The 27314-nt window shown below is 45.0% G+C and overlaps 1 protein-coding gene and 1 non-coding gene across 2 annotated transcripts in view; one reads left to right on the top strand and one right to left on the bottom strand.

The window, feature by feature from the left end:
• Positions 1 to 22578, bottom strand: part of LOC134071683 (CLIP-associating protein 1-B-like) — an 82016-nt gene extending 59438 nt beyond the window's left edge. The window contains exons 1-7 of the mRNA XM_062528499.1: positions 22041 to 22578; positions 5441 to 5519; positions 4740 to 4843; positions 4035 to 4126; positions 3844 to 3919; positions 3344 to 3441; positions 1641 to 1705 (exon numbers count right to left, since the gene is read on the bottom strand). Of these exons, the coding sequence (XP_062384483.1) occupies positions 1641 to 1705; positions 3344 to 3441; positions 3844 to 3919; positions 4035 to 4126; positions 4740 to 4843; positions 5441 to 5519; positions 22041 to 22232 (706 nt within the window). The 5' untranslated portion in view covers positions 22233 to 22578. The remainder of the gene's footprint in view (positions 1 to 1640; positions 1706 to 3343; positions 3442 to 3843; positions 3920 to 4034; positions 4127 to 4739; positions 4844 to 5440; positions 5520 to 22040) is intronic.
• Positions 5909 to 6039, top strand: LOC134071802 (U4atac minor spliceosomal RNA). Its single transcript, XR_009937124.1, has one exon. It is a non-coding gene; the product is annotated as a U4atac minor spliceosomal RNA (small nuclear RNA).
• Positions 22579 to 27314: the final 4736 nt, after the last annotated feature.

Raw genomic sequence — 27314 nt, 5'->3', positions numbered from 1 at the left:
CCTGCTGCTGAATCTCAATCACAACCTGCCTGGAACCAGGACACAAACACACACACACACACACACACACACACACACACACACACACACACACACACACACACACACACACACACGACAAAGCAGAACTATTACCCTCTCTTCAGGCAACGGTAACCGATCAGCAGCCCTTTTCTGCCAGTTAATAGTGAGGCAAGGCACTAGCAAGGCACCCTAGCATCACAGCACACTAACAACACCCTAGCAGCACAGCACACTCGTCCACATAACCCAGCACAGCACAATAGCAACACCCTAGCAGCACAGCACACTAGCCCACATTACCCACTAGCAGCACAGTTAACTAGCAGCACCTTAGCAGCATAACCCACTAGCAGCACAGCACGCTAGCAGCACAGCACGCTAGCAGCACAGCATGCTAACAGCACAGCACGCTAGCAGCACAGCACACTAGCAGCACAGCACGCTAGCAGCACAGCACGCTAGCAGCACAGCACGCTAGCAGCACAGCACACTAGCAGCACACAAGCAGCACAGCACGCTAGCAGCACAGCACGCTAGCAGCACAGCACGCTAACAGCACAGCACACTAGCAGCACGCTAACAGCACAGCACGCTAGCAGCACAGCACACTAGCAGCACAGCACACTAGCAGCACACAAGCAGCACAGCACGCTAGCAGCACAGCACACTAGCAGCACAGCACACTAGCAGCACACAAGCAGCACAGCACGCTAGCAGCACAGCACGCTAGCAGCACAGCACGCTAGCAGCACAGCACACTAGCAGCACACAAGCAGCACAGCACGCTAGCAGCACAGCTTACTATTCTGCCCTGGTGGCAAGTACTGTAGGCACTACACAGCAGGACTAGAGGGAAGAATGTTGCTAGCTGCTGTAGCTTTGGGGGTCTTCTCGGGCACACCCTGCATGCTGAAACTAACTCGCATACCTGAGCCCTTCTACCTGTGCTACCTGTGCTCTGGGGGGGCCTGCCTCACCTGGGGCGGGCACATGACAGATGGCTCTGCCTACTCTTCTCCAGGTGCTCACAACATACCTGGGGCAAACACAGACTTTAAAAGCTCCACAGAGCACTAATGTCTACCTGACAACTGACTTTAAAAGCCCCACATCATGCCTACTGTACTTGCCTACAGTTCACACACCGTAGTCTACTGTACCTACAGTAGGGGCTTACTGCTCGCAGACTGACAGTGGCACAGACAAAACCCTTGGACAGTTTTTTTTATTCAATCTGCAGACTAATCTACACAAGTAACATGAAGCACAGATGTGGGACATATCATTTCTGAATAATTCTGAAAATAAATCTCTGACCAAGCACAATCTACTTTCCTGCCCTTCATGATAATTTGTCGAGTAATATTTACAGTGTAGTAGTGTAGCATGTTTCTTCATAGAGCAGTCAAAACACGTAACTCCTAGCTCAAACATACAGCTCTTGCATTCATACACAAAATACACTTGGAGAGGTCGCACCACAGGCAATGACCAGGACACCTCAGGTCAGGGCCCCTCACTTCACTGAGGACCCCTCAGACCTCAGCTCAGCACCACCTCATTCACACACAGCCAGTCTGGAGATTGAGAGAGGGGAGAAGAGTCAGAGTACTCACCAGAGGAGAGAATCATGTTCCCCGATCTTTGGACTTCGTCAAATTTGCTAAAAATTACATTCAAGCTGCAGAGAGATGAGGGAGAGAGAAAGAGAGAGTGAGTGAGTGTGTGAGAGTGTGTAAGGCGAGTGTGTGAGACTGTGTGAGGAGACTGAGGTTGTGTGTCTGTCGGTATAACTCCTAGGCAGATGCTGCCTTCGTTCCTATCGTTTTCTTTTTTTTTTAAGTCTGAAATGGAATTTGTCAGCAGCAGATGTAATAACTTGTGCTTGGGCTCTCAGCACATGCTCCTCCTGGTGACTTACTGACTCCTGTACCGTCTTGTTTACAAAAACAACCAGTCGGACTAGCTTCCCGAGACGGCACTGCGTTCCTCAGCTCCACATTACATACATGACCTTTAGAAGTGACACACATTTCATACATCTCCTCCATCAGCGGGCGCTTTTTACCCGACGCAACTCACACGCAGTGGTGCAGTCTAGGTAGCTGTAATGGATATACTGTGATGTAGTAGTTAGCTGTGGTGGGTATACGGTGATCGACCTCAAATGTTAATATGCATCCTTGCCTATTTAAGTGGGCATACTGAGATGGTGATGCTTTTTAAGTGGGTAACTGCATAGTCCTACGTATGACGTAGAGCAGTGGTTCTCAAACTGTGGTACGGCTACCACTGGTGGTACAGACTCTCTGTTGTGGTTCTCTGGGAGTCTCCAAGATGTTTTATTTCATGATGACAAAATAATCACTTTAAATGATATAAAAAATATATATAATGAAACATTTTTCAATTTAAACGAGTTTTTATCTTTCTTGAGAAAACAGCATGTTCAAAGTAAAATATATCTAAATTAATTGGCCTACGTACTGTATTTTAATGCTGGTCATAATGGTGGTACTTGGAGAGTCAATTGTTCTCTGAGGTGGTACACATTGTGAACAGTTGAGAACCACTGACATAGACTACTCTACTGCTAACACAAAGAATGACAATCAAGACGAGAGAGTAAGGAACGCTAAAGTAAGGAACGCTGAAGTAAGGAGCGCTAAAGTGACGGAGCAATAGGTGATCTGAGAGTAGCGTCTCCCTCAATCCCTCTTCATGCTGAGGCTACGGAGTGCTGTTTGCTCTAGGGCGGATATCACCCAGTCTGATGGATTTACAAGTTTGTTTAAGGCCCTCGTGTGTGCTGTTACACACTGAAAGGTTTATTTTGAGTTTGTGAAAGAGGGCAGCGCGAACGTTAGCATTGTACTGGTATGTCTGCTATGTGAGCAGTGCAGTGAATAATGTTTAGCACTTCTAAAGGGGTTTTGAGGCTTATTTTTGTTAGCATAAGCATCATACAGTAATTTCCTGTGTATTAGCTGCATCGTGTAAAAAAAGCAGTACAGTGTTTTATGCTAGTTAAAAAAAAACAAATCATATTAATACCATATTAACTGCACCCTTGTATTACCCTCATAGCTGAAGAAATGTAGGAAAATGTATAAACAGCTAATAGTTGGGTAATTACAGTATTGGTATGTTTACTATGCGCATGTGAGCAGTGTGTTAGCTTACAGTGTTAGTGGACAGTGTCAGCGAATAATGTTTAGCACTTCTATGTGTGTGTTTGCTAGCGTAAATTGTACTGGTATGTTTACTATGCTATGTGATTGGTGTGCTAGCTAACAGTGTTAGCGGTGGAGCAGCCTACCGGGACTGGGGAAGGCCTTTCTTTCCCAGGTCCATGCGCACCCTCTCCCCCACGTGTCTGTAGATCTCCACCAAGCAGTTCATGGCTCCGTCACGAACCTGTGGGACAGGGGGCAAAGGTCACGACCTCAAAACAGAACCAACTGTGTTTAATCCTTACTATTGTGTACTATGATTGAGGTCTACGTAGCATTGATTCATATGAATGTCACTACTGAACAACTTAACTGAAATGCACATAATATCAAAACCATATTTTCACCAATGTTTCCCTTCAACGGATAATGGGTGAGGCACACAGGATAACTACTGGATTTAAGAAATGGCTCTTATCTGCTGCAACTGATACACAAGATATGACAGACTCCGGGTTTGTTTTGGTTGGAATGACTAAAACTGAAATACGTCCACCTACCACCAGGGGTCTCCTAAGCTCTTCAGTATTTTACATTAACTGCTGACACCCAAAACAGAACATTCTCTACCAGACACTGTGCCTACCTGACTTGTTGGGTCTCCTAACAGGTTACATATGTGAGGTACAATTTTGCTGAGGGTGAGTCCTTGGGCTCCATATCTGAAAGAAGAAAATGTAAATAAATAGACTTTAGGGTAAACAATTCATTAATATTGCTACAGCAACACCGTAAGTCATAACTACTAAATTCCAGTTGAACATCCGAAGCACTTACAAATTAAGGGTGGAGATAAGGCAGAGGCAGACTCCTTCTCTGGTCCTGTTGTTTTTGTGTTTGAATCCGCCCAACATTCGATCCCACACGTACTGCAGAACATAAGCCCAAAAACACAGTTCTCCACATTAGAGGCTCCTCGGTGCATCTCTTTCTATTGACGTCAGAACTTATTCCCTCATTATCATTTAAAACAGTCAATGTTATTAGCTGTAGAGAATAAAAGATGATCCGCACACCAAAGAGTGCCCATTCAGAGAGTTTATTTGAATAAATAGTCTGAGGGAGAGCCGCACTGCTCGAAACGTCTCTAAGAAACACTGTGAATGGGAGCTCTCTGGTATGGTAGATCCTGCTTACACCCAAAATTGGCCTTGGGATAGCAATAATAACATCAATATCTGTAACAATAAAATATAAAATATCAACAATTACTAACACTTATATATCAACATATTACCATGTTAACATAACATATTAACAGAACTGCAGTTGAAATAGATAAATAAATACTATAATCATTCAAAGCATAACTCAGTAGCTCAGAGCTTAATCAATCAATTCATTCAATCATTCAATCATTCAATCATTCAATCATTCATTCAGTGCAAGGTGTTCCAGGTGAGTGTTTAAGTGTACAGGTGAGTGTGTAAGTGTACCTGGGGCGTGTTTAACTGATCAGGTGAGTGTTTAAGTGTACAGTACCTGTGGCGTGGCCGCTTGCTCCATGATCTTCAGCAGCAGAGTTTGGTCCTGGTCCCTCACCTGGTCCTTGGCGTCCCCTAAGCGGTCTATCAGACTGGGCAGGACTGGCGGAAGACACCGGAAACAGGAGGATTAGCATGCACACACGGAGGTGCCATCTACTAATGCGGTTAATATATTCTACAATATATAGTCATTTCCTGTGTATTAGCCGCATTATGTATAAACCACAGGACAGTGTTTTATGCAAGTTGAAAGAAACAAAACCATATTGATACCATATTTACTGCCCCGAGTATTAACCTAATAGCTGAACAAAATGTAGCAAAATGAATGTATAAGCTGCAGCTAATAGTTGGGAAATTACGGTACAGTATATTTACATTTACTTATTTGGCTGACGTGTTTATTCAAAGTGACTTACAGCAATAAAAAGACATTTAAGCGGTTAAAATGTAACCATTTCAACAATTAAGTGACAGCTATTCAATACCAGGAGTTCAATACCACACATTTGGCGCAACAACACAATATCATATTTACATAGGACTTAAATAGTCAAAGCACTTCACAATGAAGAGGGAGAATCTCATCTCAACCACCACAACGTATACAATGAGAGCTTCCGGTGATGAGCTTGATAGGGAAATTGAAGTTAAACTTTAGGGAAAGCAGTATGAGGTGTCATCTAGTCAACTTACCTGTTCCTATTTGGGAACGGAAGCGATCCTGCAACCTGGTTACTAAGGCTGACAACAGGTCCATTCCCAGCAATGCAACCTTTAAAAAAAAAATGTGAATATAAATAATGTGAATACAAATTATTAATAATTTGTATACATGAATACAATACATATGCTATTCTGTTTCCTCATTTAATATGTTTAAAGATAAAGCACAATTCCACAACTCAGGAATAGGACAACTGCAGCCAAGTAGCCTTTGAAAACTGAAGGTTGCAAAGGATCATGGGTAATATGGAAAAGCTGCCTTTTTCTTCTTTTTTACTCTAAAACAGTACTAAATGGGTGGACTAAAAGTATGGAAATCCGAATAATACTTATTGTTTAACCTTTTACAAGCATAAACTCCACATGTTGATAACTACCCACCATTAGTTAGAAGTGTACTGAAAAGTTACAAGTACCTTGCCCCCCCTCACACACGCAACCTTCCTTGTCTTGGGGTGGCTTGGGCTATTCAATGAACGTGTAGTGAGAATATCCCTGCTAACACCATTACCAACACATCTAGCATCACCTGAGCTTCTAGTTCAGGCTATGGTGCAATTTTTGGAACCCCCTTCACTTCCTTTGTAAAATAATACCGGTTTGGCACTTGTTAAACGCCCTCTAGTGGCCAGTTGCATTTTGACATGTTGGTTGCTGCTCATGTCATGTTACAAAGACTGCCCTGCAGAGGGCGCACAGAGTCAATGAGCTGAGTAACAACATGCACCATCCACTGCAGGTATGTGGTGTACAGGAATCTGACACTATGGAAAGCCACGTCTACTTTACATCAATTCACAGCTCAACATGCTTTTTTTACACACTAGCCCATCTCATCAGATCGTATTTGCTACATTTGGACAAACGCTGACAAGCAAATCACATGCAAAAACGCCCATTGCATGTGGCTACATTTTTGTTTACAGTTTCCTTAAGTGCATGAAAGAGCCACTGCAAGCCTACAGTACGTCAGCCATGTACATATGTATGTGATCCTATCCGGTCGAGAGGGAGCAGGGAACAGCACTGCAATGCCAACCCCTCCCTCTCCCTCTCCCTCCCTCACGTTCTCTTCCCACCACATAATGTCGGCCCTGCCTGCCTAGCACATGCTTTACCAACCGCCCACATGCACAAATCACATGTGTGCTCTCGAACACGAACACACACACACACACACACACACACACACACGGTTCATGTTTAATGACAAACTAGACACTGCGCTAGACACCAACCCATCTTTTTAGACGGCTGGTTAAGCACAGGGACATGACGGCAGGATTGAGGAGTGGCAGAGGAGGCAGAGGGGGACGGATGGACATGTTCCAGTAATTCAGCTCTACAGATGAACGCGTCGCTTCACTGAGCCCTGTGCTTCAGTGGCGCTATCTGGCAACGCTTACTGTGGCACACAGACAGGTAGCGGGAGAGTTAAAGGGACCAAGAGTGCAAAAAAGCAGGTGAAACAGAGAGAGGAGGGGGGGTTGATAGATAGAGTGGGAGAAGGGAGAATAGAAAGAAAGAGAACACCAACAGATCTGCCGTCTCTCCAGTGGTGGCAGCAGCAGCCTCTCTCCTCTTCCTCTTCCTCCCCTCTTCCCCTCTCTCCTCCATTTCCCCTCTGCCTCTCCCCACTTCTCCCTCTATCCTCCTGTTCCTCTCTCTCCTTCTCTCCTCCATTTCCCCTCTTCCCCTCTCTGCAGACCAGAAGTGCTGCTCTCCACATACCCTCCAGCTCAGGCCATGAATCTACTAGTAGTCACAGCGGGAAGAGGGGGACAGAGGGACAGACAGAGAGAGAGAGAGAGAGAGAGATGGAGTAAGAGATAACCAGAGCTCCAACCCAATATAAATCTACTACTGTCACAGTCGGAAGACTTTTCTCCCCCAGCTTTAGTGTGAAAACAAGCCAATTGATTGATGAACAATGAACGTGTTTGAGAAGGGTGTGTGTGTGGGGGGGGGGGGGGGGGGGGGGATACCCCCTTTGCTTTTACTCGCTACGCTAATATCAGAAACTTCATTCTCATAGTTTCTCTCAGGATTATTTTAATTAGGATTATTTAATGCCTGTGTGTGACCACTAAATTATCCCTTAGAGCCTCAGACTGCCTTTAATTAGCAAACTGCTTTTAAGATATTTAAACTTAGCTTCAGGCTATGTTTGGGACACGCCTCCTGGTCGCTGTTTACCAAATGTTAATGTTACTTGTGAAATTATCCATGCTTTTGTTAGAGTGCATTGTTAACATATCCTAGCTGATGTTCTCTTGTTACCTCTGCCAAGGAAAGGAGGCTATGTTTTCATCGGGGTTTGATTGTTTGTCTGTTCGCAAGATAACTCAAAAAGTTACCGATGAATTTTAATGAAATTTTCAGGGAAGGAATGGAATGATTACATTTTGGGAGTGATCAGAAACACCGTCTTGATCCAGGAGGCGGTTATGTATTCGCTTGGTGGAAATGTAATGAATTTTTACAATTAAGAGTTTTAAATCACAGCATAAGGGAAATGTTTGAAAGGCACACTAGCATCTGTCACTGGTTAAGTGGTAGATAAGACATAGTTAGCACAGATTACAGCTCACAGCAGGGGTAGATAGGTTGCAGACATGCAAACCTGGTAAATGTGTCTGTGTCTGTGTGTGAGCGTGTGTGTGTTGTGTTTGAACAGAGGACACACGTTACTGTATTATGACGGGGGGGGGGGACAAAAAAAGTTATCCAAGTTAGCAGAGAGGAGGAGACCAGACCAAAGCAGCAGGAGGGTCCCTGAGGGGTAAGGAGAGAGATAATCAGTAAGTGTGTGTGTGTGTGTGTGTGTGTATACAGTGGTTCAATGGCAGTCTATCTGTGTGTGTGTGTGTGTGTTCGTATAGTGGGGTTCACTACCAGTCTAACTGGGTCGTGGCATCATGGATCTGGGCCAGAGCTCTGGCTGGGTGTCTGGTAATAAAAAGTGCTGTTGTGTTCCGTCTCTCTGTGTGTGTGTGTGTGTGTGTGTGTGTGTGTGTGTGTGTGTGTGTGTGTGTGTGTGTATAAAATAAACGTTGTGCTGGGCAGCTGTGGGATTCCTGCATGTGTGTATGTGAGCATGCGTTTGTATGCGTGTGTGTGTGTGTGTGTAAAATAAGCACCGTCCCGGGCAGCTGTGGGACTCCTGTCCTCATTACTGCAGTGGGCTGATCGCTCTCGCAGGCGGGAAGAGTGCCGGGGTTTCCAGGCCAACCGCCGCTGCAGCGAGCCCATTGGCTGACGACAGCTCGGCTGTTTGGGGCTCTGCAGGGACCGCTGCCGCCCGCCTACTCGCTCGCTCGTTCGCCCGCCCGCCAGCCGCCACGGAGACGGACGAGAGGGGTGCCGTAACCTTCACCCATCCCACCTGCACGCACGCACACACACACACACACACACACACAGCGCTCCGCTAGCCAGCGGGATGAAGCAGCAGCCCAGTCCTAGCCTAGAACTTCACACACTTCAATATAACAATTCCAAATCACTCCGGTACCACGTCGCACAGTCTGATCAGGTGCAGATAAATTGCAGGACCATTTAAATAACATACAGAACAATAAACAGGATCGCGTGGTGCCCAGGTCCATGACGCCACAGCCCAGTTAGACTGGTAGTGAACCCAACCCCCCACACACACACACACACTAGGGGTCGACCGATAATCGGCCAGGCCGATATTTTTGGCCGATATTCTGCATTTTTATAGTTATCGGTATCGGCCACATTTTTCACCGATAACATATATTTTTGCAGCCGTTCTGTCCCTAACGCGGCCTCCACTGCCTGCACTCATCACTCTGAGCTCTACAGCAATGTCCCGCCCACCACACCATCTGATTTGCTAAGCACAACGTATCAGCCAATCAACACCGGAGGCTAAACTATGTGAAAGTCTGTTTTGAGGCGGAGAAACTGAACAACGGGAACGAACTCATTCGTAGAAAGCAAGCAGCCTATGTCGCTGGCACTGCAGTCTGCAAGAAGTAACAAACTTCTACACGAAAGTTGCAAAAGGCAGCAACAGAAATAGCATCTTATCAGTCCCAATCAAACTGTAATGCTGTGCATAAAGCAAACAGTCTCACCATTTGCTAAACGTAACGGAGGCTAACGTAGGCTTCTAAAACCCCATTTGGCGACGTTACGCTTGTTAATGTGTAGTAGGCTATACGAAGAGTTATAGCAGCCATAGAGAGAGTCGAGGGAAGCCGAAATAAAACGTAACGTTAGTGTTGTGCAGGCTAATGATCCGTTAAGCGTATGCCAACACAACAGGCTTTATTGAGAATTTAAAACTCACTAGCGAAATAAATGTGGCAGTGGTAAAGCCTTTCATGATAAATCCCCGAAGGTGATAACTTGTCAGAAAGTCATAACGTGACTCGGACTCAGGTCCTAAAAGCACATTGCTTTTGTACATAATATACACATAACTTTATTAGCCTATTTGAAGTGCTATTTGAACTTAAACACGCCAGTGTCATCCCAACTAAGTTCTCTTTTTCTCCCTCTCCCCCCTCTTCATGCACGCTCACACACGGTAGCCTACACACACATACGCAGTCCAGGAGGCCAATGAAAATAAATGCAAACTAATAACCAGTAGCCTAGCCACCTCTGCATTCTACAAGTTGTAATATTTACGCTAAGGACTTATGCAAGTAGGGATGTAACGGTATGAAAATTTAACCCCACGGTTATAGTGACCAAAATTATCACGGTTTTCGGTATTATTGCGGTATTTTAAAAATTGTGTGTACAATATGTTAAGAAAGCGCTGATGGGTGTAGACAAGCTGAAATATTTTAGTTTAAAAAAGTGTTTCATTATTACATTAAAAATATAGGCAAACCCTTATTGCCTTCAGCAGGATACCGATCATTCACAGCAGTGGCAATCCTAGTCTCTGCTCAACCCTCCACACACACAGAAAATGGCTTGTCTTGTTTCTATTGCATATTTTGAATTCATAAACTTTATATATTTTGCTAATAGTTTAGAATATGTTAGGATCTGCATAATTACTTATAGCTAAAAATATTCAGTAATTTGAATACTTCATATTGATTTTTAAACTATTACACTTGTCTTTAATGACATTACAGGGGTGTTGTGTAGGTCTAATTGAGAGCCTGTCACTTTAAGAGATACGTGAAGTAGCCTAATTATATTAACCTTCATTCGGTTTTAGGAGGTAGTCACGCATAGTTCAAGGATATCCGTTTTCATTGAATAAAATGAATGTTCAAAAAATTAACAAGTCAAAGAAAATATTGCTGGGATCATAGAAAAGATAAGTGTCTTGCAATGTTAACTTCTATGATTTTGGTGAGCACTAGGCTACTGTACATTAGCCTAATGATAGACGTGACGCATGAGCTAACGGGATAGTTACCTTGATGGAAAATATTGCCAATAGGCTGTGTAGCTTTTTTCGGAAATTGAATTAAACACTACAGTTAGCCTAAATGAACTAAATTCCATAGCCTACTGTAGGTAGGTTACCGTGGCATTGTGCTCACTTTTTCCTTGGTTGGAAATGTTGGCTGCTTATAGCTTAACTTATTTTTTTGGAGTTTGGTATATCTGTTATACCCAATGAGTGACACCCAGCGCTCAACATAAAACTTTACGGCATTCTCCTGATAACGTTAGTGGAATAGCCTAGATTTAATGTGAACGTGTAGGCCTACATAAAAAGACGCAGAGTGGCTACATGATACAGCGCACGTTTTGGGGTGAAAATGTTGCGCCCTTTAAAAGCAGGTGTAGCCTTATCCGAATCATGGTTAAATCCATCAATTAGAAAACAGAATTAGTAAGGTAAAGTTTTGTTTCATAGTAGCCTTCCAGCTTGTGTCAAAAGCAGGCTCGGATGAAGCTGGGAGGAATTAAACACGCGGTTACCACACCGTAGTATCAACCGTGATAATAATGATATTCGAAATGAACGCGGTAATTGTTATCATCAACATTTTTATCATGGTTTACCGTCACACCGGTAATCGTTACATCCCTATATGCAAGTAATGTGTATAGTCTATAACCAATTGAACATAGAAAGAATTCAGATGTAATTCCCATCCAAAAGTCCATATGCAATACATAAATATGCTGGCCTATCTAATTTTGGTAAACTTTATTACCAGTCCAACTTTTGATTTGTTTTTAATTGATAGAAGACATTAAAAATTGCAGTTTGATAGGCATCAGGCTGCTGGAAGTTATTATAAAAACAACTGATTTTCGCTATTTCTGAAAATGGATTTAGAGGGTTTTGCATTCAACTCAAATATTCCTTTCCTAAAAATGGCATAATTTTTACATTTATCGGTTGCACATATCGGTTATCGGCTTCCCAATTTCATAATTATCGGTATCGGTATCGGCCCTGAAAAAACCATATCGGTCGATCCCTAACACACACACACACACACACACACACGGCGCGACTGGCCGGGGCCGGGTTCGATTCCCGCCCCGTGGTCCTTTCCGGATCCCACCCCTACTCTCTCTCCTGCTCGTTTCCTGTCACATTAAAAAGCCCAAAAAAAATAATCTTTAAAAAAAAAAAAACAGATTGATGTGGTCCTGAACCAATCAACATCAAACGTTCAATTTGATATCTAATGCTGTACGTGTTGGTGGCTTGTGACAACTTGTAACTTGTGAAATGACGCAACTTTGAAGTCATCCAATCTCACAAACTGGGGGTCCTCTGATTTGTAGAAGACCACTCCTCGTTAGACCATTTAAAGGGATAGTTCGGATTTTAAGACACGAAGTTGTATGGGTTCCCTGTCAGCAACGTAGTGCATCAGCACTGACTTACCCCCGACAGCGTCCTGTGAGCCGAGATCCAGCCGGTTTTAGATCGTTTTTGATGCTGAAGAAAGTAGTCCGGCAAGTTTCTGGGGTCACGAAAGTAAAGTGTTTTTCTTCTCAAAACCATATGCGTTCAACAGAGTGATATATTTGCACCACAAAAACGTTGTCCAGGAAAAATTCAAACCTCGTTATCACTTACTTATTTTTCGCGATTCCTATCACTGCGCGCTACTGACAGCTGGACAACGTTTTTGTGGTGCAAATATATCACTCTGTTGAACGCATATGGTTTTGAGAAGAAAAACACTTTACTTTCGTGACCCCAGAAACTTGCTGAAGAAAATAGTCCGGCATCAAAAACGATCAAAAACCGGCTGGATCTCGGCTCACAGGACGCTGTCGGGGGTAAGTCAGTGCTGATGCACTACGTTGCTGACAGGGAACCCATACAACTTCGTGTCTTAAAATCCGAACTATCCCTTTAAGGGGAGGGGGTCTGTTGTCACGTAATTTTGTGTAACCAATCATCTTACTAGTAAGAAGAGCCCTTTGTACAGCTGGAACGCACGATAACAGGTGAGTCTCACCTGTGTTATCCCCTCCACCCTTCACGTTACTCTACTGAGCTCCAGGAGAACTCGTCCATAAATCTCCAATCTGTCATCACCAGCACATAGGTTGGGTGCACACTGCAGAGTGCTTCTTTCAACACAAAGTGTGCAGTGCAGTGTGCTGTGTGTGTGTGTGTGTGTGTGTGTGTGTGTGTTTGAGTCCTTAAAAGGCCTTTGATCAGTCTTTCATGATCTCGGATGGCGGGCGTGCTCCTGTCAGTGTCGGGGTGTGCCTCTGCAAACAGCGCAGACGCCCTCATCTCATGGAGCTCCACTAGAGCGCGACCGCTCACATCCACAAGAGGACAAGCGCGTAACACGAGGAGCTTACAGAAGCAAGGGAGGAGGAGAGAGAGGGAGAACGAAGAGAGGAAAGAGAAAGGAGAGAGAAAGGGGTGGTGGTTGCAATAGGAAGCAAGAAATAAATGTGCCGCTAGTCTCCTCATCTAAGTGCTCCTAACTACCCCTACACACACACACACACACACACACACACACACTGTGTGTGAGTGTGTATCCGATCTTTGTGCTGATGGTCTTCTGATGAGCATCTGCTGTGTCAACCATCTATCAACACAAAGACGTCACAGTCAAGACCCTCAGTTTTCCTCAGTGGTTCCTCGTCGGTGGAATGAGTTACCCCAAATTCTACGTTCTTGAGATAGTTTTGAGACTTAACAGACTCCTCTGTTAACCTTGCATTCTCTTACAAACGTATGGTTTACATGTTAATTATTTTTCATGGTTGATATTTGATATTGATATTGTTGTTATTGACAATAACTTCCTATGAATAAATTACTATGCTCAATGTAGACTTTCAACTTTCTTTTTCTTTCTGAAACTAATAATGTAGTATTAATATATGGCAAGTCTCCTTGGACAAGTGTCAAATACCATGAACATGAACATAAACCTCTTATTAAATACTCGATCTAGGACAAATGCTGACATGATTATAGATTTCCAGAAGGTTCCACTCAGTTCTGGGATGGCCTCATATTTGATCCTTCTGTTGGACACATACCCCATCCTCTGCCGACCCCCCTCGCACAATAATGAGCTGTTCCTGCTGGCTGATCCTAGACTGCAGTCTGTGATGGTCTACCCTGCAGTGAGCTTCCAGCAGCCCATGCTGTGCCCTCCTGTGCTGTGTTGTGCTGTGCTAGGGAGCTGTGCTGTGATAGAGAGCTGTGCTGTACTGTGCTGTGCTGTGGTAGGATGATGTGCTCTTCTGTGCTGTGCTGTGCCTCTGTGTTGGGCTGTGCTGTGATTTGTTGTGCTGTGCTAGGGAGCTGTGTTGTGATAGAGTGCTGTGCTATGGTAGGGAGCTGTGCTGTGCTGTGCTAGGGAGCTGTGTTGTGATAGAGTGCTGTGCTAGGGAGCTGTGCTGTGCTGTGGTAGGGAGCTGTGTTGTGATAGAGAGCTGTGCTGTGCTGGGGAGCTGTGTGTTGATAGAGAGCTGTGCTGTGCTGTGCTGTGGTAGGATGATGTGCTCTTCTGTGCTGTGCTTCTGTGCTGTGCTGTGCCTCTGTGTTGGGCTGTGCTGTGATTTGTTGTGCTGTGCTTCTGTACTGTGCTGTGCTGTTCTGTGGTTTGTGTTGCTGTGATTTGCTGTGCTGTGGTAGAAAGCTGTGCTGTGTGGTGCTGTGCTGTGCTGTGCTGTGGTAGGGACCTGTGCTGTACTGTGCTTTGGTAGGGAGCTGTGCTGTGCTGCACTGTGCTGTGGTAGGGAGCTGTGCTGTGCTGTGCTGTGCTGTGCTGTGCTTTCCAGCCACAGTGCTGTGATAAGGGATTAAGTGAAGCTGCTCTTCTCCTCCTGCTGCTTCTCCGTTGGCACTCAATCCAGACTGCATTCATAATAGAACAGGGTCTCCCCTTACAGGCTACACAAGCCTCCCTCTGCAGCACTATGGCCTAGCCGTGCTGGAGCACACACACACACACACATGCACACACATGCACAGACGCAGACACACACACACATACACACACACACACACATGCACAGACGCACAGACACACACACACAACATGAACACACACAACACACACACTCACATGTTCTCTGCACGCACACACGCATCAAAATTCACACTCACGGCAGACACACATACATGCACTCACACGTACATGTTCTCTGCGTGCGCAAACAAACGCACACACATACACACACATTAGAATTCACACACACACACACACACACACACACACACACAGTGCAGAGGGTGGGGAGAACAGGGGAGAGCAGGCGGATAACAGGGGCAGAAGTGCGCTGTCTGTGCATTGATTTACGCCATAACCATTTCATCTCTGCTACCCTTCACCACAGTTTATGACTGTCACATACAGTGCTGCTGCTGTGTGTGTGTGTGTGTGTGTGATGGCGGTGGGGGCTGGCGACATGATGACCGCCTTGGGATCTGTGAGCAGCAGGATCTGAAACAGGACTAAGCACTCGTGTGTATTCAGTTTAGCATTTTACAGCATTTCAAAATGAAAACGAATCTCCTTCCAACACATGCGCTTGTTTTCATCAGAAGCTTTTCATTTAGCTCCGTATCAGAACCGGATCCTGTCCTCATTAAACGCATTAGGTCTCAGTCTACAGGTGGCACAGCTCCAGCAGGGTCTTAAAGCCCAGGCCTGCGTTCTGATAGGCCAGCCCAGCCCAGCCCAGCCCAGCCCATTCTGATAGGCCCCCTGCTAACCAGCTTCACATTAGCCAAGCACTGGTTCCCTTCATGCACGCACACACACACCAAGCAGTGGTAAGTCTAAGAGTTGCGAACGACGAGGCTTTTAACATCTGATGGCTGCTCCAGATAAGCTCTTTCTTCTGACCGTGGGCTTGTGGGCTTTTATCTCCTGGTCGCTGCACGCCATCATGGCTATTGGGGCACCGTGTACCTGGAGGGCGTGCGGCGCACTAAGCCGGTCCAGCAGATTTGACCTACTGACCCAACGCCCACTAGATCACACGGGTCTCTCACAGGAGCTGGCTGCCACTTGCTTCCATTTGGGTGTCCCACACATAGCCTGAGGGACAGGATCGCGGCATCAACACAGTCTGTGTGTGTGTGTGTGTGTGTGTGTGTGTGTGTGTGTGTGTGTGTGTGTGTGTGTGTGTGTGTGTGTGTGTGTGTGTGTGTGTGTGTGTGTGTGTGTGTGTGTGTGTGTGTGTGTGTGTGTGTGTGTGTGTGTGTGTAGGAGAGGAGCGAGGAAAACAAAGAGGAATGAGGCCAGAGCATACGAGCAGGCGGAGCTGGTAGGCTGGACAAGCAGCCGGCCGGTCGGCCAGTCGGAAAGCCATCTTCCTTCTCCGGGTCTAAGGAATCTGGACAATTGAAATCTGGAGCACGGAGAGGAGGAGAAGAGGTTCCCAGCCCCAGACACAGACTTCCTCTGGGTCACACACACACACACACACACACACATACACCACACACACACACAGAGAGACTGTGTTGACGGCAGAGTGATGTGTTGATGTTAATGCTATGTCCTCAGACCAGTTGAGCTGCGTATTCACAGACAAACCACTTAGGAACAGGAACTTACTGAGAGAGAGTGAGAGTGAGAGTGAGTGAGCGTGAGTGTGTGTGTGTGCATTGCATAGCACTTTCGAAGTTTCTGGACTATATTGAGAAACCTCCCACTGAAAGCAGCCCCCAGCTCTGCTCTCTGAATCAGCACACACCATGATTCATCATAATGTTGCTCCATCACCCCATAGCATTGCTCAACGCCTCAACCACAACACAAAGTGACCTGCAGCTCCTCTTCACCCTTCAGCAGGCTCGTTGAAGTTTTGCACATTCTATTAAAAGAATGCATTTATCAACAATGTAAAGCAAAGATTCTAGACCTTTCTAGAATCTTTGACATAAATTGAGATCCTAATGTTCTACTTGATGGACAATGACAATCTCTTGAATTTAGAATTATTAGCCACATTCTAGTCACATCGGTGTGAATGTCTGCTGCCGTCATATAGTACAGCGCACCACAGAAAAGAAAAGAAAAACACAACTCCAAGGAAATAGTTACAATAACTCAAATCTGCCTATCGCTAGGCTATATTCATAATTCATCTTCCAAGTTCATAAAGGTTACATCTTTTGCATCTTCAGGTCTAATCCAGCATAACCTTGTCAAGCCATTTCTGTTCCCTGGAGGCCTTCAGTGAAGGACACATGAATTATTCATGGTCCCAGGGTGGCCTTCTGACCGGCATGGCTGATCTCTCGAGGCAGGACCTCCCCCAGGTACGAGCAGCTGGCTATGCCCCCACCAGACACGCCACCTGGGCATCTGAGTACAGGGCAAGGGGGCAGTGCGAGGACTCCAAGGGTCACACAGTGCCAAACTAATACCACAGGCCACCAAAATAATAACGCACAATATCAAATATCATATGCGGGAAGGTGACCGCTTGAGAAGCCCAGTGAAATGCTCTCAAAGCCTGCTGTTGGTGATGTTTTGGGGGGGGGGGGGGTCTTTCACAGGCTTGGTAAACAGGCTTGGTTGTTGTCGATTCGCTGCAGTGGGACATCCTCTACCTATAGCCTTGAAATGATCACATCTCCTACTGTATTGGTAGTACAGTACACACCATTTAAACCCCATAGACTGTGAGAACCATGTTCAGATTTGCTTGCCCAACATGGCAATGATCAGGATAACGCATACGCACTGTCTCACAGCTGTCTATGAAGGCCAGAGCAGCCAGCCGGGCACCTGCTAGAGGGAGGACGCAACACCATAGTAACGCCAGTAGAATACCATAGAAATAGCACAGTGAATGAATGAACACCATAGACGCTATGGGATGATGTACAGTACACGCTGTTGCACAATGGATGTGTTTGTTCATCAGACTGCAGTGACTATCAGGCCCGATGTTAAGGCATTCACAATGACTCATTGGGACGCAGATACAGGGGAGACTTTAAACAGACGAACATCAAGTCATCAGAGTGTTTGATAAAGTCGGGCACGAACAGTTCACACTTTCTTTTTTTTTTTTATGTGCCTTGTGATGCTCGCTCTCACCTACCCTTCACCCAATATCGAAATGTTCAAATATTGTTTTTCTTTCTTTTTTCCAAATAAGACAATAAGATTGAGTTTCTGTCATTTGCGATTATATTTCTGCGGTCAGCACAGTGTGAGAGGGTGTTCCAGTCGCGGCAGCAGAATGCCCAGAGCAGAATGTTCAGCTCCGGGTTTACACACACACACACACACACACACACACACACACACACACACACACACACACACACACACACACACACACACACACACACACACACACACACACACACACACACACACACACACACACACACACACACACACACACACACACACAGGTTGAGAATGCGCTGCAAGATACAGGCTAGATGAGCAATAATGGGAACAGGAAAAGTCAGAGGGTATTAGACACACACACACACACACCCCTAACTCTATGCCTACTTAACATCGCCCATGTTGTACATTGCCTCACTGAAGCACTTGAACTCTTCCGTGATATGTCGCTGCTGTTGTTGATGTTGTTGTCATCGTTGAGTAGTGAACTGCTGAGCGTAGCGCTATATTACGGTCCCACAAAGCAGGTCAGGCTGAAGTGTGGGTCGGGTTTGTGCGTTGGGTAGAGTCGACCGTGCATCGGGTCGCTTTTCCTGCTTGATTTGATTTCTGTGTTGTCAGGAGGGGGCTGGGATCGCTGGGTTGGGCTCGGCGGGCATAAATGTTTTAAAAGCTCTGGATGGGAGGCAGTGTGGCGTCGCCTCACAGAAGAGTCAGTGCAAGGGCAGACGAGGAAAGCATACACACACACGCACACACGCACACACACACACAAGAGTACCTCAACGTGAGCACAGGGACCGTGGCGGTCGCACAACACATTTACGACTTCATCGCCGTCGTCTTGGGTAAAACCTCACAGATGCCCCCACCGCTGTGAGAACATCTCAGCATCTGCACCGACGCCGCGATGACGATCGGCCACGCAGCAAATTTACGACCTCGCCGCTCGGAGGTCTCACTCGGAGTCCTTGGTGTAACATGTGAAGGTTGCCGTCTCCCCCGCCACTTCCTCCTCCAAGGCTCCGTTGCCGTGGCCACTTGTGCCCCTCCTTGCGGGGTGTGGAGAGAGCCGGACGAGGGCCAGAGCTCCGCAATCACTTGACCAAGGCCATGTGTGACCAGAGTCGTCACTCACATACACGCACACACACACACACACCCACACAGTAACAAAGCTGAGCTACAGTGAATTTGCTGAATATTGCATGAGCACTCATCATGACTAAGAGAATGATGCACTTTGCAATCACAGGCACAGCGCGTATGCAGAGTCGTGTAGGAGGATACTCATTATCCAGAGGTTGGGGCGAGTATTAGTTGGCAGGAAAATCCCATTATTTATTTTATTTATCTTATTTGTTTATCCTTTATTTTACCAGGTGAGTCCCATTGAGACTTGACAGATCTTTTTTAAAGGAGCCCTAGGCTCAGAAAAGTAACAAATAAAAAAACTACACTGTTATTACTGCCCTTATTACTGAAAAGGTGAATTTTGTTACAAGTATGAACAGGTATGCACAGGTGTTTTACCTAGGAATGCACTAATACACGGGCCAACAGTATTGGCCAATATCAGTCTTGTTGACTGACTGATATTAGCTATCGGCAAAATGATATGACATTTACCAATGGCTCTGGCTTTTGTTTATCTGTTATGTGGTCTAATTTCTGCATAAGGTAAATGTATGTTCTATGAAGGGCTGAAAGACTTCATCAACAGCAGCGTCCACTTCCTAGCTCATTACAAGTTAATCTCTCTATCTGACCAACCCATGACAGACACCGAAGAGCCCTTCATGCTGCTGGCCAGACAACACAGCACAGGCTGGCGGGTTAACCCAAGGAGGCGGTGGTGGGGAGTAGAAGGGCCTCGCTACTGTGCCGCAGCTCAGGGCCCAGCGGGGCGAGGGCACGAGGGCGCGACGAGACGAGACGGGACGCGACGGGACGTGGGACGCGGGAGCACCGCGTTATCGCTGGAGCCGTAATCTCATCACGGCTCGGCTCAGCCGCGGTGCAATCCCCGGTCGTCCCCGGGTCACGCTTTCACATGACGGGCCCCCGGCGACGACGTCAGCGCAGCTTACCACCGTGGGTCTCTGTGTGTGTGCGCGTGTGCATGCATGCGCGTGTTGTTTACAGGAATGTGAGGTGGAGAGATGTGTGTGTCTTTGTGCATGCGTGATTGTGTGAGTGTACAAAAGTATGTGCTTAAAATAATGTCCCTCCATGTTGGAGATATGTGCTTGGAGGATGGGGATATTTGGAGGTGTGTGTTTCTATGACAGTCAATAGTGTGTGTGTGGTGTGTGCTTTTCAACTTTCAAGCTACAGCACACCAGGCAGAAGGGGGGCTGCAAAACCTCAACTCATTCAGCACACATTACTCAGAGACAATGCCTTTTTACTAATGTATGTGTGTGTGTGTGTGTGTGTGTGTGTGTGTGTGTGTGTGAGTGTGTGTGTAACGTTAGCCTCGTTTGCCCGACTTCACTGTGATCAGGCTGACAGATAATGCGTTGTTACTGTCTCACACTCTCTCTGATATGGAGGAGGACTTATCAAAGACACAAGTCACGTCGTACTCATAAGCTAGCGCTGGATTTGGGCTGCATTTCCCCCCCCAATTCTCATTCTCAACCCGAATAGATCAATTCACTGACACAGGAGTGTAGAGTACATTACCCCAAACGGCCAGACAGACTCAATAGCATCTGCATTTAAAAAGGGTCTGTTTGGTTGCTCTTTCTGCCAGATAACTGATATTCCAGCCCGACTCGGCCTTCCAGAAAAGCAGAGCTCAGAAGGAAATGAGAGACAACTGTAAAACTACTGTCGTCAGCCCTATAAAGCGTTGGGCGAGCAGCTGCCTCCAGGATCTGGTAAGGAGCGTAAAGCCCCAGCCTCAGCCTGGCAAGCAAACAATTAATTAGCCTTCCAACAGCTCTTTTTCAGACGGGGGATAACCAAAAGCTGACGCACTGCATGGACAGACAGACACCGGTTTGGTTTTACACTCCGAGAGGCCAAGGATAACATCATGACGAAGGGGAGAGACATGAGCCAGAGGGGGACATCTTTCCAATGCATTTTCCAGGCCACCCCCTCCTCCGACCTCCTCCCCCCCTCCTCCTCCTTTGGAATACTTTCCATGGTAACTCATAACAGTGCCTCCAGGCTTTCACTATGGCACACGTCTTAGGTCGCGCCTCGTGTGCTACAGAGAGCCAAGATTCTCCACACAGGCCAAGATACTGCAACATTGACCGAGTTTTATTCACTCGAGTTTTTTTCTCTTTCTTTCTTTATTTCCTTCTACTCTCCACCATCACAGCTCATTTGTTTTCAGTGATGGGCCTACAATAAGACAAAAGTAAATGCACTTCACTCTTATGAAGAGGCTCTCCCCCTAACAGAGGGTGAGCCTGGTCCCAATTTCCAAAATGACTACTTCCTTAATTTGCCAACTTTACAACAGACTTCCAAATGTCAAAACCACTACTTAAGGGCAGAGGGCGCTTCAATCCCCTCTAAAACCTTCCTTATTTTCCTATGACGAAAGCAGTTGTGTTTATCATTCCCAGAATCAGGAGCTTTTCCCAGCCCTGCGCCACTCGTGTGTGGGACTGCTCGTAGGACGACAGGAAACTCGACTCTTCACACTTTGCGTGGAAGTGCTCCAGGGAAGGGCTGATTTACATTGCCACCATATCACCTCATCAGAGGACGTGAGAAACACAGAGTCACCTTTACAAGCCTGACAGCCACAGGAGACGCTCTGTTTGAATGACACAACAGCACCACAGATGCCGGCCAGAGATACTGTTAAGGCCTGCATGTCTTCGAACTTTTCCTGTAGCTAGGTATTTGTCTAGGGCCTCACTGACATCAACCACAACAAAGCCCAACGGCTCTGGTTTTCTAGGAAACATCCTAACGCAGCCATTCAAACACAATCCTTCAAAACAAAGCCCCTCAATTATAAAACAGCTTGTAGATAACTCACTTACCTTAAAATTACTGGAATTGACCCATGACGAGGCAATGTTGTCCGCCATTCTGTCCAGCAGAGTCTGATCCTGCTCCAAGTCGTGAGATCTCTGCCTGTCCAAGATGTAGTCTATAATATCCTGACCGACCTGTAATCGCCGGCCTAGGTCCTTCTGCATCACCTGGGAAACACATTGCTCCATATTCTCCATGCTGAGTCCCAAGCAGTGAGCCAGCAGCTCAAGGCAACGAGCACAAAAGGGAAAAGAAAAAAGAAAAAAAGCGACAGATAGACAACTAAACGGTGAGTATGGCCAAAAGCGGCCAAAAAAGTTTTTTGCCAAGCGGTCTACCCAACACTGGCTGGGTAGGCAGGAGGCCACTGAGTGGGGTTGCAGTTCTGGAAATGGTGGTCAGGCGCATCAGAGGAGATGTCAGAGGAGATGTTCCTGATGTCCAGGCTCGGTGCTGCAGAGTCAGTGGCAGAGAAGACATCTGCAGGACCAGGTAGGGGCGAACAAGAGGCCTCTTCAGATCCTGCACGTCACTGCATAGGCAGATTTCTAAACATCAAGCACCAAGCGAGTGATTAGAGTCATGACATAACAAGACAATAAGACCTGACATAAACAAAAACTATTACGATCACGCACATAAACAAAACGATCACAACCACACAAAGCTGATGAATGTAATCCGGCTAAGACCACATCAAATCAGTAGCCTAAACTTAAATTAAAAAGGAAAGATGTCCATAGGAATTTAAAGATTTGCCAGAATTGCTAATCGTGGTACTTCAAATTCATAAACATGTCACTTGCTATTACTATTTCTTATCATCATGAACATAATGTACAATATAACGATTATCATTCGTTCATTTGATCCATACTCGAAGTAAACAGCTAACTAGCAAACTAGTGCACTTAGTGTGGCGCTGTAACGCACAAGGTCTTAACCAACTTAGACCTTGGTTATAACAAAACCTTTCACAGGCATTAACCAAGACGCTCAAAAAGCAGATTCATGCAACATCACCAAGTATCCATACATAACAGGCGTACGTAATGCACCTAAAATATATTTGGATCTAAATTATAATCTAATATTAAGTTAATAGAAAACGCTGTTTGGACATCAGTAACAGCGCAGTACACCCAGAGACACTTTGGTACACCTTAATTACCTCTAGCAACCGTTAGCTTATCTAGGGTAGCAGATGAGGGTCCTGTGATAAATCAGACTAGCTGAAAAGCTAGGTACCATTAGCCTAGCAAAAGCAGGCCCACTAAGCTAAGATATTTCCATTATTTACTAACAGAACCAGATCATCTCGCGGTAGCAATGGCCAGTAATCTGTGAGTAGATGTAGCTGTCGTTGCATGATTAGCTAACTCATGTGTACATTATAATCTCCATAAGCCAACGACGCCAGATAGCCAATTAGCTTAGTTACTAGTCATTCTGTGACTTTGCCGCATCTTTAATAAACACTTTTCATTATAAGGATTACGTCTTACAGATCAAATTCCTTTGTAAATGCACCGTGCATTACTCAAATGCCATTTTCGAGCAATGTAACGTCAGGTCGAATGGTACATAATGCTAACGTGGACTGGCCATGCTAGCTAAGCGGCTAAAGTTAGCCACTAAACGGATAGCATAAATGGATTGCTTCTAGGGATCTTAAATTTGACCGCTAATATGAGAATGCACCAACGGTTTGGTAACGTTAATGTTGACTGGGCAAGCTGATTGGTCATTCATATTGTTAAAGCCAAAATATCGACATGTTATATTGACTTAGTTTAGGAGGCTAACTTTAATAAACATTTCAAAATAAACAAAGCAGACACGAAGAAACTATTTAGGCGACTACAGAACTTCAAACAAGCTACCGAATCCCATTTAACCCAACAACTAAGTTAGGGGTATCCTATAATTTGCAACAGAACGTGTGATTTGCAAATCCACATAAACAAACGACAAATCAGCATTAAGGCTACTTGCCTTGTACGAGCCTCCGTGCATCAGCCGAAATTAATATCGAGCGGGCTTGTTGAATTTCCAACACTTCTGCGTACTGCTCTCAACTCAACTCTTCTCCGCCCCAAATGTTGCGTGTTCGGAACATGATCAAAGGCCTGCCGCGCAGGCGCCTACAGCCCAGTTGGGTTCTGTTGATGGAGCGTTGAGCTCATTCTACAATGTAGCCTTTTTGGTGTGTTAACCACTGTTCGCATTTCTATCGTTTCCACTTCATAACCATTTAGACACATAATCTCATACGTAGGTTGTGAATTGTTTTGTTAGGGACTTTGTTAAGTGGTCCAACGCGAGCAACATAATTCGTTATACCTTTCTAGAGCAAGACTAACAATAGGATGTAAACATTAATTTTGCACGAAATTCACCGCAGTTGTCATGTAGCATACACGTGCTTTGCGCCCAAGGTTTCATTGTATTACAATAAAGAAACATGCATTATATTCCACTCAGCCTCTGCTTGGGAAATCAGACAGATTTACGGGTCGACAGCGTCCTCTACTGGTTGATCCGAGGAGAAAACAAATCTAGTCTCCCATTCTGATTGCCCTTATAGAAAAAAACAAAACAATAGCAATCTTATAGTATTTTGGGACAAAATATAATAATTATGTTATCATAGGAATACTATAGATATTAGAGGAACATAGTCTTTAGACATAGCCTACCAAAGGGTAGAGTGCAGTGAGAGTGAAAAAAGTAAAAAGTGACAAAAATAGTGAAATTGAAAAGAGAGTAATAAGTGCATCAATGAGTGCAATTGTCCGTAGGAGGAGTGCAGCTGACCACCTCGACCCCTTCACAACGGATAAACATTCGGAGTGGCGTGACGTCAGTGGCGGCAGAAAAGTTAGACGGCTATTGAAAAGCACTAGTAATGCGGCTAAAATTAGTCCGTAATTAACCTTTGATGAAATGGCTAACGATATAAAACAGTATGTACATACACTCAGTGTACGGGATTGGGAGGATTATTTGAAAAAACTTTGAAAAAACGTACGTTAGCCTATCAGGTGGGATCATTCTGACAGATCCCCATTCTAACGGGGCAGTCACACGCTTGCGTCCGCCAACGTATGCCTCATTTTGTCACATTTCCATAAACGCGAACTGATTGGTTTGTCACTGTTCAAAAATTTGCATACACGGAATTTCATTGGCTGGCGCTTGCGCGATCCGTCAAAAGTTGAACATTTCTCAACTTTTTAGCGGAGGCAACGTATCTCAGGCAACGCATCGGACCCACAATTCAGTGCGGCATGAAATGAAGTCCAGCCAATGTAAAGTGAATGGGAAAACAACGGACGAACGTTGGCCGACGCAAGCGTGTGACTGCCCCGTAGTGAATGGAAAGAAGACGTAGCAAGATTGCCCTCCGTTGAATGGCCAGATATTTATAATTACGTTATTGAAAAAACGAGCGTATACAGTAAGGAGAAGTGGCGGGTGTATAGATCATTGGATATATAACTATGTCCCAAATGGCCATGTCTAAGATTTACAATACAATGACATATATCGGACGAGTTTAGTGTTGTCGCTGATGGCAGTTGATGGTTGTTTTGCCGCCAGCGAACGTAGTGACGTAGGCTCAGCACTAGAGGGTAAGGACACGCAGGACACGTGTTATACATTACCATAGAACTGATATAATCCTGTAGTATTACTAGGCCTATAGTTATTTTTCGTAAGGAATAGGCTAGATCCATAATGACAGCCTAAAATCCTAATGAATAAACTCATATTAAGCTCTGCCTTAAGTTTGAAACCAAAAACATATTTATGAATATGTAGTCTGACTAGGTTTCACACTGGATGGGTGTTGTGGGTGGCCTGAGCTCCATGTGTGTGTATATAGTTAACATTTAACTGCTGCTTAACATTTGCTGAATGAGGTGTTGAGACAACTGTCTAGAAATAATACAATTGCGCCATGAAAAAGAACTGAAAAGTCATTGAGCCAACCACAGGTTTGGGGTCTTCCACAGGAACCTTTCTTACCCGTTTGAACCAATGAGTTGAACGAAACAAAAACATCTGCACTTTTTTTTTAGAGCCAACAGGGATAAGGCCTCTCTCCTGTGTGAATGCACTCATGGACATTCAAAGACCCTTTTTGACTCTTTGACCCTTTAAAACTCTTACTACACAGGGAACAGGCATGTGGCCTCTCTCCTGTGTGAATGGGCTTATTTTCCTATTGAAATGCACTGTGAGCAAGAGTAAAGCCTCTCTCCTGTGTGAATTCTTTCGTGGACATTCATGCAATTTGACGTAAGAAGTGGAAGCTTTTCCCACACAGAACACATGGGGAACCTTCTGGATTTGTTCTCTGTCTGGATCTGCAAGATGGCGGTCGAGGAGAGGCCTTCTCCTGAGTAGAGCGGTCTGCACGGGAGGGGGAGGATGTGGACAATGACTCATTCCCTGTTTTACCATCGACATAAAAGACAACATCACTCACTCAATAATCTATTGGACAAATCTGCAATAAAAATACATAGGAAGACAGTCATCGTGTCAAAATATTTTTGTGAGGTTATATCTATGAAACAATTACAATAAGATTTAAAAAAAAACAATACCTGCACATATTTTATAATATATCATCTATAAGTTAGAGCTTTTGTGTATTTAAATGTATTCAAATAATCACATGAGGAATGTTTTGTCTGTATCCGACAGTAACTGTGACCACGAGAAACAGAAATCTATGTGAAAACTCGCTGGATTTCTTCTTTAATCAGAAAGAAGATTGGAGAAAAATGTACAGCCCTCCACTAGCCTTAGAGCTGAGGAAACTTTGCAAAATCAATGTATAAACCTGGGATAATACACAGGATTACGGCAATGCTGTATTATTACCTAATGTATAGTGCAGAACAGAGGATTGCCAACCATACAACCAATAGACCCCACTTAGACTTAGACTGAATCTTAATAGTTAATCTTAATCTTACACTAACCTGTGTCTAGTAACTGCAAACCTGAAAGTCCACTAGGTGGTAGCATAGCAGTGATGATTACTGTAATATCATTTAGAGCTGTTTTATTACATGTTCTGATCAGAGAAGAAGAATCCCCCATGCATGTACAGCTGTACTGAAAGTGTATAATACAAGTACAGTAAATATTTTTTAAATATTCAGATGTGCGCACCCGCTTCTACACTATTATAATACTTATTTAATTATAATAAGTACAGAAATAGACCCACTGGTGTGTACACTACAGAGATTATATTATAT

Source organism: Sardina pilchardus, chromosome 23 (assembly GCF_963854185.1).
Source record: "Sardina pilchardus chromosome 23, fSarPil1.1, whole genome shotgun sequence".
In the NCBI taxonomy this organism is placed as follows: Eukaryota; Metazoa; Chordata; class Actinopteri; order Clupeiformes; family Clupeidae; genus Sardina; species Sardina pilchardus.
The sequence above is the reverse complement of the archived record's forward strand: the minus strand, read 5'-3'. Positions and strand labels throughout refer to the sequence as shown.